At 42.5% G+C, this 12511-nt stretch overlaps 1 protein-coding gene and 1 long non-coding RNA gene across 8 annotated transcripts; one reads left to right on the top strand and one right to left on the bottom strand.

The window, feature by feature from the left end:
* The first annotated feature begins 2271 nt into the window (after positions 1-2271).
* Positions 2272-9073, top strand: LOC123136675 (uncharacterized). 7 transcript variants are annotated; one of them, XM_044556142.1, is made up of 9 exons: positions 2321-2738; positions 3093-3240; positions 3337-3483; positions 3710-3793; positions 3894-4229; positions 4321-4395; positions 4478-5379; positions 5459-8065; positions 8432-9073. In XM_044556142.1, the coding sequence occupies exons 8-9, from the start codon at positions 5461-5463 to the stop codon at positions 8764-8766; spliced, it is 2940 nt and encodes a 979-aa protein (XP_044412077.1). In that variant the 5' UTR covers positions 2321-2738; positions 3093-3240; positions 3337-3483; positions 3710-3793; positions 3894-4229; positions 4321-4395; positions 4478-5379; positions 5459-5460; the 3' UTR covers positions 8767-9073. The 7 variants fall into 7 exon arrangements, 5 of the variants coding, with proteins under 5 accessions (XP_044412078.1, XP_044412077.1, XP_044412075.1 ...); XM_044556140.1 differs by having other exon boundaries at positions 2324-2738; positions 4478-4757; positions 4855-5379; positions 5459-9073; XM_044556143.1 differs by lacking the exons at positions 5459-8065; positions 8432-9073 and having other exon boundaries at positions 2272-2738; positions 4478-4757; positions 4855-5374.
* Positions 9074-9106: 33 nt separating this feature from the next.
* On the bottom strand, positions 9107-10244 carry LOC123136676 (uncharacterized). Its single transcript, XR_006467215.1, has 3 exons — positions 9856-10244; positions 9666-9751; positions 9107-9553 (listed from the first exon to the last, which is right to left on the bottom strand). It is a non-coding gene; the product is annotated as an uncharacterized lncRNA (long non-coding RNA).
* Positions 10245-12511: the final 2267 nt, after the last annotated feature.

The raw sequence follows: 12511 nt of genomic DNA, 5'->3' as shown, positions 1-12511 counted from the left end.
TTTCTTCGTTCTTCTAAGCTATCCAATCATTTCCGTTTGTGGTCGGCGATCACCTAATAATTTTGAGATGTTTTCCATAAGTCCACATCAAACTTATTCTTTCATTGTTGATTTTCTCAACAACTCCGTTCAATCCTTCCTTCTAAGTTCTTTTCATTCCACTATTTCAATTCTTTCCGGAGTTTTGTGTCATCTCTTCATCAAGTATCTTTCAATCCTCTCAAGTTCGTGTTCTATTCCTTCCATTCTAACCGGAGTGATGCCTAAATCCTTTCAGTCTTATTCGTTTCTTATCTCGTTCTAACCGGAGTGGTTTCATAGTCTATCTGAGTCTGTGAGCTTTCGATTCTCGTCATTCTCGTCGTTCCTCTCTTCTTCTCAAGTGCTCTCGATTCTTTGCTTCTTCTCTGCAGTTCTTGTTTCACCTCATCCCTTTTCTCTTCCATCTCGGTCCTAAGATCTCGGGACGAGATCTCTTGTTAGTGGAGGAGTGTTGTAACGCCCCGGATTCGATGCGCTAGGTGTCCGCAAGTTATTCGCCATCATTGCCATGTAATTTGCTTGCGTGTTGCATTTTATCATGTCATCATGTGCATTGCATTGCATACGTGTTCGTCTCATGCATCCGAGCATTTTGCCCGTTGTCCGTTTTGCAATCCGGCGCTCCTATGCCCTCCGGCGTTCCCCTTTTCGTCTCCTGTTGTGAGTGGGTGTTAAACGTTCTCGGAATGGACCGAGTCTTGCCAAGCGGCCTTGGTATACCACCGGTAGACCGCCAGTCAAGTTTCGTGCCATTTGGAGGTCGTTTGGTACTCCAACGGTTAACCGCGTAGCCCGAAACCCCCCTTTCTCTTTGCAGCCCAACACCCCTTCCAAAGTGGCCCAAAACCCCTCTAACTTCCTCTCGGTCGTTCAATCACGATCGCGTGGCCGAAAACCGCTCCTCATTTGGACTCTCCTAGCTCCCTCTACCTATAAATATGCCCTCCCCCACGAAATTCACGGATGTTTTCCTACCCTAACCCTAGATTTTTTCCCTCTCCGCCGCCGGACGCGTCCAGCCGCAGCCGGACACGTCCGCCCCCGCGCCCGCAGCCAATCGTGGCTTGCCACGTGGCCTCCCGCCGCCGCCCCGCGCCGCCGGCCCACGGAGCCCATCACGGGCCCGCGCAGGCCCGGTCGGTCGCCGCCGCCGCCCGCAGCCCGCAGGCGCGCCGTCTCCGCCCGCATCCTCGCCGGCCGGCCACCGCAGGCCTCGCCTCCTCCCCGCCTCCCCTCGCCGCCCGTCGCCGCCGTGGGCGCCGCCGCAGGAGCCCGCCGCCGCGGTCTGCCTCCCGACCCGAGCGCCGTCACCCGCGCCCGCTCGCCCGCACCGCCCCCTCACCACTCGAGCCGGTCTCCGTCGCCTGCCGACTCCGCCGGCCGGCGCCGAGCCGCCTCCGCCGCCCCGGCCGCGCGCCGCCGCGGCCGAGCTGCGCCGCCGCCCCTGCCTCGCCCTCCGTCGCCATCCAACCTCGTCTCCGCCGCCGTGGGCGCCGGATCCGGCGAGGAGCGCCTCGGATCCGGTCCCCTTCGCCGTCTCCGGCCATCTCCCTCAACTCCGGCGATGCTCCGGCCAACCTCAAGCCCCGTGCAGCCCTGATCTGACGAGGTTGACTTTTCCCCCTTCCCCGAAATTCTGCTAAGTCCCAGTTCTGCGTAATTTTCATGCCATGTTCGTCATGTCGTATCTCTGCATCCGTAGCTCCATTTTGTGCGTGTAATATGTAAAATTGTTCGTCTCAACGAGTACATCATTTCATACCATTGCATCATATTCATTTGAGGTCATCTATATGCCCGAATCATCGTTGCAAGAGTGCTTCATGATGTTTTCTGTTGTCTGTTATCAGAACGAGCTCTTTTGTCATTTTTGCCATGATTGATGTGTGCATCCTATGAGGTTGATGTCTACATGTGTTTTGAACTATGCCATGTCTTCTTTACAGGGGTGTATGACATGTATTTTTGTGATCAATTTGGTGGCTAGCACAAGCATGCAAACTAGGCATCGTGATGTTGCTGTTTGTCCCTGTTCTGCTGCTATTTTGATGCCATGTAAACTTGTTGCTACAGAGAGATCCATGCATATTTTGAGATACTTCAGTAAGGGTGTTTTGAATAATAGGTTGTTGTCTGTCCATTCATGCCCTTGTTTGCAATTATCTCTACTACTATAGTACACAATTTTTTGAATTTTGAATCTACCTTCTTCTTGCATGTTTTGCCCACCAACTTACATAATGGGTTCATCTGTAGCCGTCCACTTTATCAGATCGAACGGCCCACATTACCCAGATTTGCCACCCACCTAATCCCGCCAAAGCCTGAACTCAGTCGCCTCTTCTGGAAGACTCCACAACCCACGCTCGCCTCCAGCAAATCTATTCCCGCCAAGGCTCCAGCAATTCGATTCCCCGCCAAGGCGCAGCCTCGCTCACTTCACCACCATATCCATATGCTCTGTGTGAAATTTCTCTAGCGTGTACATCTCACACCACGATCTCCGCCAGTTCATAACCGCCGGCCACGCCCCCAGCTCCTTCCAATCACCTCAGCGTACAGATTGCAACTTCACCATCGTCTCCTTGCAAGCTCTGACTTGGTTCGATTTTTTTTGCCGCCTGGTGAGTCCAGGTTCATGAGAGCTGGACATCCTCCTACAACCAGCTGACCATAGTGCCACCGACGGACCACAAGTGAGCTATTCCTTCTCTAGGTGTCCCATCCTAATCTGTTCCTTTGGAATTCTGTGATGATTCTTTTGCGTGCGAATGTTGTGCAAGTTATCCTTCTTGCTATCGATTATATGAAATGCATATTCACTGGTCTGATTGTGGCTGTTGATTTTTTCTGCTTTTCTTGCACGCAAGGTGTTTGTGCTTTTGTCCAAGAAGCTATCTGTTGGTAGACTATAAAAGGCAGTGCTATCTGAACATAAAGCATATGTTCATTCTGTTCATGTCTCATAGCTGTTTGCAAATTTGAGTATGCTTTAATTATTTTTCTCGGATTTGGCAACCTAAAAATGGTCTAATGCTTATATAGTGTAGGTTGTGGCTGAAAACACCTGGCTTCTAACAATCAAGAATCGAAGTCATAACCGCTAGCTGTCCAGTAAAACCCAAGAGATGGAAGGCCGAATTCCTTTCAGAGATATTACAAATGTTCACTCGATGACTTCACCAAAAGGGAACCAACGTACGTTTTTTGTAATATGTCGATATCTTCTACTTATTATCCATATTGATCGCTTGCCTTGATATACTGTGTGTTTTTTGTTTGGTGGGGAAACAGTAGCTGCGGTTGCAGAGCAGAATGATCCTTTAGCAGAAACCAATAAGGCTATCCAAATGAATTCTTCCCAGCGTAAGCGTTACCGCGACCGGGATAGGTATTTGCAAATGACTCCATATCAGAGGGAAGCCTATCTGCAAAGGAATCGTGAGTATAAAAGAATGCGGCGTGAGTGCAGTGCAATTTGTAACAACACACAACCAGCACCACAACAGAAAATTTTGAGATCTAATAATAAGAACCAATCCATGACAAGTGACTGTTCTAATCAATAAAATATGCATTACAAACTTTATCAATGGCCGTTGAATGTTCGTTTATCTTTTTTATTATGCGATGTATAATTATTGGATAAATTGAACCTACATTACAGGAGAGGAAGTCGTGGGCAGTTCAAACTATGAGAGGCACGATTCAGTATTTACTCAACTAGGGTCTTCATCAAAAGGCAAACAAGGTTGTGACATATAATTAATTAACAAATATCTACTATACAAATTTATTTATTATATTTCATTACACTGCCATTGACTATTTTTCCTTGAAAACTGTGGCAGATAGTGGTGGTTCTGAGACAAGCCGTCCAAAAGCTGGAACTTGGTTCACTATCAGTCCATCTGGCATATATTTATCCTCGATATCCTCGCAAGAACAAGCTACAAAGTATGAATTGAAAAATGTGGGTCAGCGTAAGCGACAACATTGCACCAATGTGTACTCACAACTATCACATGATCAAGAAGAAACACATGTACAAGAGATTTGTGGCCCTAATAAAAGAAAGAGGTCAGAAAAAGGAAGTTGTAGTACTGCACGGGATCCTGGTAGAAATACCAACAACTTGCATGAAGACATCATTTATGTGCCCCAGGATTATTTTCCTGTCATTCATGGTAATTTTAGTCATAAAAACAATGATTTAATCTATATGTAGCACATAACAATTATTTCATCTATTTACATCTAGATATAATTTGTCAACAGATTATCTGGCAAATACCGAAGACAACATTGAGTGCGATGAGGTGGATGATGAAAGTCTTATGTATAATGGGCCAGGTAAGTATTGACTGGTACTTTGCTCAATCATTCATAGTTATTTGTAATACTTTAATAAAATATTACTTTAAAAAAAATACAGGTCTTGACTTTGAATCATATCAAGAACCAAAGCTTGTTACAAGGTGTATACAAGCAGATCCATATGATCGTATATATCATAATGTGCCCAGTGGTCATCATTTTCTAGAGCGAGTGCCCAACTGTAGACATTGTAATGCGAAAAGGTTCCCATATGAGACACCAACTTTTTGTTGCATGAATGGAAAGGTGAAGATAGTAACCCCAGTGGTTCCTGAAGAATTGCGTCAGTTGTACACGAGTCAGGATCCAAATGCAAAATACTTCCAAGATCATATACGGTACTTCAATTCTCATTTCTCTTTTACCTCTCTTGGTGTCATCTTGGACCAAAGGTTCTGCAATAGGAGGTCTAGAGTTTACACCTTTCGTGCACAGGGCCAAATTTATCACCGTATTGACCAGTTGGTTCCAAAAGAAGATGGCCCCAAGCATTTACAGTTATACTTCTATGACACGGATGCAGATTTGCAACAAAGATTTCTTCACTCGCCTAACTTAAACCAAATTCTCATCCGTAAGTTGGTAAATATACTTTCAAGTAACCCTTATGTACAAATATTTAGAAACCTTGGTTCTATTCCAAACCTTGATGAATATATGATTGAGCTCAACACAGATATTGCCTTAGATCAGAGAGTATATAATGCTCCAACAACATCACAAGTAGCAGCAATCTGGGTTGAGGGAAATAATCCTCGAGGTCATTTTGACAGGAGTATCATGGTGTATGGTAAATCGGACAAACCACAGTACATAAAAGGATACCATGGTTGCTATGACCCATTGTCATATCCGCTTATTTTCCCGAAAGGGAAGTTGGATGGAACTTGAATTTACCAAAAGTTGGTCCCCATGCTAGGAGGAAGAGAGATGATCAAGCAAATGCTCTCAACGAAGAAGGCAAGTTTTTTGTCAAGTATACTTTTTTATTACGTTGTTTCAGATTCATTTATCTAACCATAAATTGCCTTGCACGCAGGGATGGAAAAGAGCCCTGGTTCTTGTGTGTCACCAAGAGAATATTATTGTTATAAGTTACAAATTCGAGATGGTGATTTCAACGTCTTACTATTCGGAAGGCGATTAACTCAACAGTATATTGTTGATATGTACATCAAGATTGAGTCAATAAGGCTGGCTTTCTATTTACAACCGTCAACTCAAGTTCTCATACGTGCAGATTTATATCAAGGATTGGTTGATAGCGTTGTAGCTGGTGAGACACGTGCATGCATGACAGGAAAGCGTATTGTGCTCCCCCCAAAATTTATTGGAGGACCAAGAGACATGCGTCGAAGGTATCTAGATGCAATGGCATTGGTCCAGCGATTTGGGAAGCCAGACTTATTCATTACAATGACATGCAACCCGCAGTGGGAAGAGATAACTAGAGAGTTGGAACCAGGCCAATCACCACAAGATCGTCCAGATTTGGTAGCACGAGTCTTCAAGGCAAAGTTGGAGGATCTTAAAGATCTTTTATTCAAGAGAAAATTATTTGGTGAAGTCGCTGCACATGTTCATGTAATAGAATTTCAGAAGAGAGGCCTACCGCATGCACACTTCTTAATTATTCTGAAGTCAAATTGCAAGATTACTAATCCAGATCAATACGATGAGATAATATCAGCAGAGATCCCAGATAAAGACAAATACCCTGTACTGCATGCTTTAGTTATTAAGCACATGATGCACGGACCATGTGGAGTTCTCAACAGTAAGAATGCTTGCATGGAAAATGGAAATTGTAGATACCATTATCCGCGGACATTCTCAGATACAACATTACAAGGAAAGGACTCATATCCAATTTATAGACGGAGGGATGATGGTCGTCGAGTGCGCATTAGGGGTGCGGTCTTGGATAATAGATGGGTTGTTCCTTACAACCCATATCTACTTATGCGATACAATTGCCATATCAATATAGAAGTTTGCTCTAGCATTAAGGCTGTTAAATATTTATTTAAGTACATATACAAAGGTCATGATCGCGCCTCCTTTGTCATTGAGTCCAGAGGAGATAATGTTGTTATAGATGAGATTCGTGAATATAGGGATGCAAGGTTTATATCACCTCCAGAGGCAATATGGAGGATTTATTCTTTCAATCTAAGTGAGATGTCACCTCCAGTTTTGCAGTTGCAGGTCCATTTGCCAAATATGCATCTTGTGCATTATGAAGACTCCGATAATTTGGATAATGTTTTACGCAGAGAATCATCTTCAAAAACAATGCTTAGTGAATATTTTAGAATGAATTCTGTTGACATTTACGCGAGAAATTTCTTGTATAAGGAGTTTCCAGAATATTTTGTGTGGGACAGCAGTTGCAAAAGTTGGAGACGTCGCAAACAGAAACGAATTCAGATTGGGAGACTTGTGTCTGCGCACCCTGCTGAAGGAGAGCGTTATTACTTGAGGATCCTACTAAACCACGTGAGGGGAGCCAAATCATTTGAGGATCTACGAACTATTGAAGGTACTATTTTCTCGACTTTTAGAGAGGCTGCACAGAGAAGGGGTCTCATTGAAGATGATCGTAGTATTTCAGATTGTCTCAGCGAGGCTGCGACATTTCAAATGCCCTCTGCACTTAGAAGACTTTTTGCAACAATTTTAGTTTTCTGTGAGGTAACAAATGTCCGTGAACTGTGGGACAAGCATTTAGAAGCCATGTGTGATGATTTTCGAAGAGAAAATGTAAATGTTGAAGTAGCTGAGCGAATGGTGCTTAAAGATCTTAGAAGTTTGTTATATTCAATGGGGAAGGACATAAATAACTTTGGCTTGCCATGCTTACTAGATAACAATGATTTAGAGAGCTTAAGTTGGAGAGAAGTGTGTGATGAGATGTCTATTGAGGTTGAGCAGGAACACTTAGATTTGTATGACAAACTAAATAGTGAGCAGCGACTTGCTTTTGATGAGATAATGACTCATGTCTTGCACCAGAAGAGTATGGTTTTTTTCATAGATGGTCCGGGAGGTACAGGGAAAACATACCTTTATAAGGCTTTGCTCGCAAAGGTGCGGTCAATGGGACTAATAGCTATCGTAACAGCAACCTCTGGAATTGCTGCATCTATCATGTCTGGCGGTAGAACAGCTCATTCCAGATTCAAAATTCCAATTAATATTCAGGATGACAGCATGTGCAACTTCAGTAAACAAAGTGGAACTGCAGAATTACTTCGGAGGTCGTCTTTAATAATTTGGGACGAAGTTGCTATGACAAAGCGTCAAGCTGTGGAGGCACTTGATAGATCTCTGCAAGATATCACCAGTTGTGGATCACCATTTGGAGGGAAAGTAGTAGTGTTTGGAGGTGATTTTAGACAGGTTCTTCCGGTGGTGAGGCATGGCACTAGAGCACAAATTACAGATGCTACACTAAAAAAGTCTTATCTTTGGCCAGACATAAGACATATCAAACTATGGCGCAATATGAGGGCATTGTTTGATCCATGGTTCTCTGATTTTCTCCTTAGAATTGGTAATGGTACAGAGGAATCAATTGGTCAAGATTATGTGCGCCTGCCTGAAGAAATTGTTATAGGTTACACAGATGTAAAGGCCTCTGTTGGTAAGTTAATTGATGAAATCTTCCCTTTAATGGACAAAAATGGAAACTCGCCATCTTATATTAGTGCACGTGCCATTCTTTCCACAAAGAATGAATATGTGGATGAGTTAAATGAAATGCTTATTGATCGATTTCCTGGAGAAGAAAAGGTCTATTACAGTTTTGACTCGGTGGTTGATGATCCACATAATCACTATCAACCTGAGTTCCTAAATTCACTCACACCTAATGGCCTACCTCCGCATATTCTCAGATTGAAGATCAACTGCCCTGTTATTTTGATTCGCAATCTTGATCCTTCTAATGGTTTATGCAACGGTACAAGGCTTATTATTAAGGCATTTCAAGATAATGCTATTGATGCAGAAATTATTGGCGGACAATATGCTGGGAAGCGAGTGTTCCTTCCACGAATTCCTCTCTATCCTTCAGAGGATGATGCTCTCCCCTTCAAGTTTAAAAGAAAACAATTTCCAATTCGGCTTAGTTTTGCCATGACAATCAACAAAGCCCAGGGTCAAACCATCCCAAATGTTGGCATATATCTTCCTGAGCCGGTGTTTTCTCATGGCCAACTCTATGTTGCTTTGTCTAGAGGGACATCAAGACAAACAACTAGAATACTTGCAAGGCCAAATAAGGATATTGACCCATCAGGGAAAAGCACAAAAAATATTGTCTACAGGGATGTTTTGGTATAATCCATGAACATGCTCTGTACTGCAGTGATGTTTCTAATATGGTTGTATTCATGTAAATAGTACCCAGGAAAGATAATGTTAGATAGGGTTTCAGTCATTATCTTGTCCGTGTGAAAATTGTAGACCAAAAGATATGTTTACAGGGGTAATATTCTAGCATGTACAGTACTTAAATCTACAGATTTACCGTTCTTCTCTCAGTTATAGCATATAACAGAAATCGAGAAACATAAGTTAGCACATATCATTTTTTGTGATAGCCATTGGGCTTCACAAGTATATGCAATAAACGCACATTTTTCAGTTTTAACATACGACAGAAACATTAAGTCAACAGAAATGGGCATAGGTCAGTTTCCTTTATTTTCTGAATACTCATACGGAATCAGAGTTACAGAGTCATTACAAGCCAACTCAACAATGGATGGACATGCCCCATCCATAGTAGATTACTAATACTAATCTGATGCACCTGGGCAGCAAGACCATGAGTCGGCGCACTGCGCCCTCTACCAATTTGCAGGAACTTACACAGGAGATAAACCAAGAAGGAAATTTACGAACATCAGTGTAGATGTTGTGGCTTCTACATGCTGGGGCTACATCACAATGAGCAGAATCAGATCCGAACTCATCAGGGGAAGTGCAATGATCAAGCGTCAAGTGCACATCAAACTTCAGAGTGCTCTCACTTCATAGTTCTGAAACAATTCTCAAGTTCCTGCCTCCTGGTTAGCAGCAAAGGGGATCTTGCCATGGTGATATCTTGACATAACACCTGCAGAAGCTGCAAATATAACACATGAAAATTCAAAATAATGACAACGAACCTATAAATTATTCTTAATAAGTGGCAACATCTAATAATTTAGTTACATTGTACGAACATGGAAACTTACAGTTTAACTCCATTATATTTCTTTTGTAAGCAAGGAATGGGTGCAGAAATGTTTCAATCACCCGACTTGTTCTTTATTTTTGTAACCTACAAATCAACAAATTTAAATATATTATTCACACTGATCAATCTTATCTCCATTCTTTAATTGAAAAAAAAAATCAGAAATTCAGAGAAGTTGAAGTACTCACGGTGCTGCTGCCTACTGAGTACCGTATGCTGATGCACTGATGCTACGGTCGGTGCTAATCGCCGGCGCAATAGCGGAGGAGCCGTGGAGGCGTGAAGTGTTCCACCTGCCGGCGTGTGCTCTTTTGAGGCCGTGGCTGCCGGATTCAGGCGCCGCCATGGCTGCTGATGACGATTGGGCTGGGCGAGGCGACCAGCCGAGGCCGATTGCCGGATGTCCGGGTCGTGCGCTGCCCCTTCGCCCTCTCGCGGTCCTCTGGTCGGCGTTCGTCGGGTCGCGGGGCCAGAGACGTGGGGAGGGGCGGCGGCGCGGTGCTGCTCCGGTTGAGAGTTAATTTTTTTCAGAAGAATCTTTTCTTTTTCTAAGAGCCGCTCGACATAGAGGCAGGGAACTCACTTTTTTTGAGCTTTTTTTTTTGGTGCTAAGGCAGGGAACTCACCTCTGTTGGCGTTTCTGAGTGGGCCTCCACACAAACTGACCCAGTGGCAAGCTTCCAGGCCCGTATAGCTGTGTGTTACTCTGCTGGCCCAAAACCACATTTTAGCATAAGGCAGGACGCAAAAGGTCGAAGGGTCTTCCCTAAAAAAAGATCGAGCTGAACGGCCATTCTCACAAATATTACGGCGGTACATACCTTTTTTTTGTGAAGTCCTAAATATTGGATTATTTTTTGCGGAGATCCTAAAATTTCTTTTTTGAGCACTGGAGACCCTAATTTTTTTTTGCGTGTGCTGGAGACCCTAAATATTGATATGCATGGTAGAATGCATTATATTCCATCTATGTCCAAGTTATGTATAATGCATGCAGATGATTATTTTCTGAAAAAATTTGGTCCCATAATTTGACTTGCTGTTTTGAGAATACTAACTGTAAGTTTGTAAGTGTTAAACAAAATTACTCTTGACATGATTTGGAAATATAAGAATCAAATTTGTTCATCAACATTATAACACGGCAAGAGGTTGCGAAGCTTAAACTCCATATAAAAAGTGCTTCATTTTTATTTAAAGTTCTCTTGTTTGTATGAAAATTTTAGTTAACAACGCACACGTGCAAAGCACGTGCCTTCGACTAGTATAGAGTAGTCTAGCATGTCATTTTCGTGCTCTACTTTTGCTTCAAAAATTTTCCGGCAGATTGTTTACATGTTATTCAATTTTGCCAAGGTTGCTATAGTTGATCCTTGCATGCTATGGACTTGTTCTTGACTTGGTTTGTTACACAAACATGTCTTCTTGATGATGCTATGCTTATCTTATCATGCAATGACTTGTGGTGAGTGTATCGAGCTTGTTAAGTAGGGTACTCGCTGTTGCTGTTTTGCTAGGCTGAATCTGTTATTTCGTGATGCTATGTAAACATGCTGCTACAAATCATTCTATGCATAATCTGGAGGTGACCACTAAATATGTTTTGATCTACATGTCATGCTCTATCCATCCATGCCCTGGTTGCATTTATAGCTTGCTGTAGCTTGTTCATATCTTGCTCCAAAGTTGCTTGAAAATGTTGTTGTCAGCCTGTTAACATTAAGTTCACTTGTTGCCATGTGTTTTCCTAGTGATCTATGCACCCTATGAACTTGCTCTTGCCATGCTTAGCTTCACAAATATGTCTTCTTACTATTGGGTGCCTTGTCATGCCATGTTTTGCCCTGTAGAGAGTTGCACAAGCTCATCTACATGCCTTCATAATTATGTTTCTGCCATGTTTGAATCTGTATAATAACTTGCTATGTTTACATGGGTGCCATTATATTTTCTGATCCTTTTTGGCTTATGGTCAGTAAGGGACTTTTGATCTATGCATTTAGTAGTTTCATGCCATGCCTTTGTTTGCCATTATAAGTTCATGTAACATGTTGTTTGATAGCTCTAAACATTGCATCGTGATGTTATTTTCTGCAAAGTCTGAAATTGTTACTACTTGCAATCTTACCATGTGTGTTTGAGCATGTTCTAGTGATTTCTGGAGATAGCTCAGTGTTCATGTTTTGTTGTGCTTTATCTGTACATCATGACCATGCCTTTTTTTATTATGTTGGGGTGCTGTAGCATGTTCTTTTGGTGCTTGCAATATGCCTAGTTGCTGTTTTGGACAACTTATCCTTATAACTTGTTTCATGTGTGTGTGTTGAACCGTTGCTCCGTTTTGAGTGTGCTCTATATGAAACTTGCTTAGAATTGCATGTAGATTTATATTATCATGTTGCATCTTTGTTTTGAGGTGTTTGCTTGATGTTTGTATGCATTTTGCATCAATGCCATGTTTAACTTGTTTTGCTCATATCTTCTAGGCCGTAGCTCCGAACTATATGAACTTTATATGTAACTTGACTAGAATCTCGTGTAGATCTTCTTGGTGCATCTTAACTTGATGTTTAAATACTTGAACATAAGGTTTGTTCAGATCTGGACCAATTTCGAAATATGCATATGAGGACTTACCGGAATTGTTATATGTTGTTCCCGGCCTCATTTAAACTTGCCTTGATGTGTTGCTCTTGTTTGCATCATCTCTTGCCATGAGTAGCTTCATTTAGCCTTGTCATGCATCATGCTTGTTGTGCATCATGTCACGTTCATGTGTGGTGTGTTTACTATGTTGTGGGCTTCTTTTTGATAGTTCCTGTTCCGTTGCGATCGTGAGGATTC

The sequence above is a fragment of the Triticum aestivum genome, chromosome 6B (genome assembly GCF_018294505.1).
Source record: "Triticum aestivum cultivar Chinese Spring chromosome 6B, IWGSC CS RefSeq v2.1, whole genome shotgun sequence".
In the NCBI taxonomy this organism is placed as follows: domain Eukaryota; kingdom Viridiplantae; phylum Streptophyta; class Magnoliopsida; order Poales; family Poaceae; genus Triticum; species Triticum aestivum.
The sequence above is the reverse complement of the archived record's forward strand: the minus strand, read 5'-3'. Positions and strand labels throughout refer to the sequence as shown.

Coding starts and splice junctions, on each gene's coding strand:
- LOC123136675 (XM_044556139.1), top strand. CDS start 5,461: ATGGAAAAGAGCCCTGGTTCTTGTGTGTCACCAAGAGAATATTATTGT.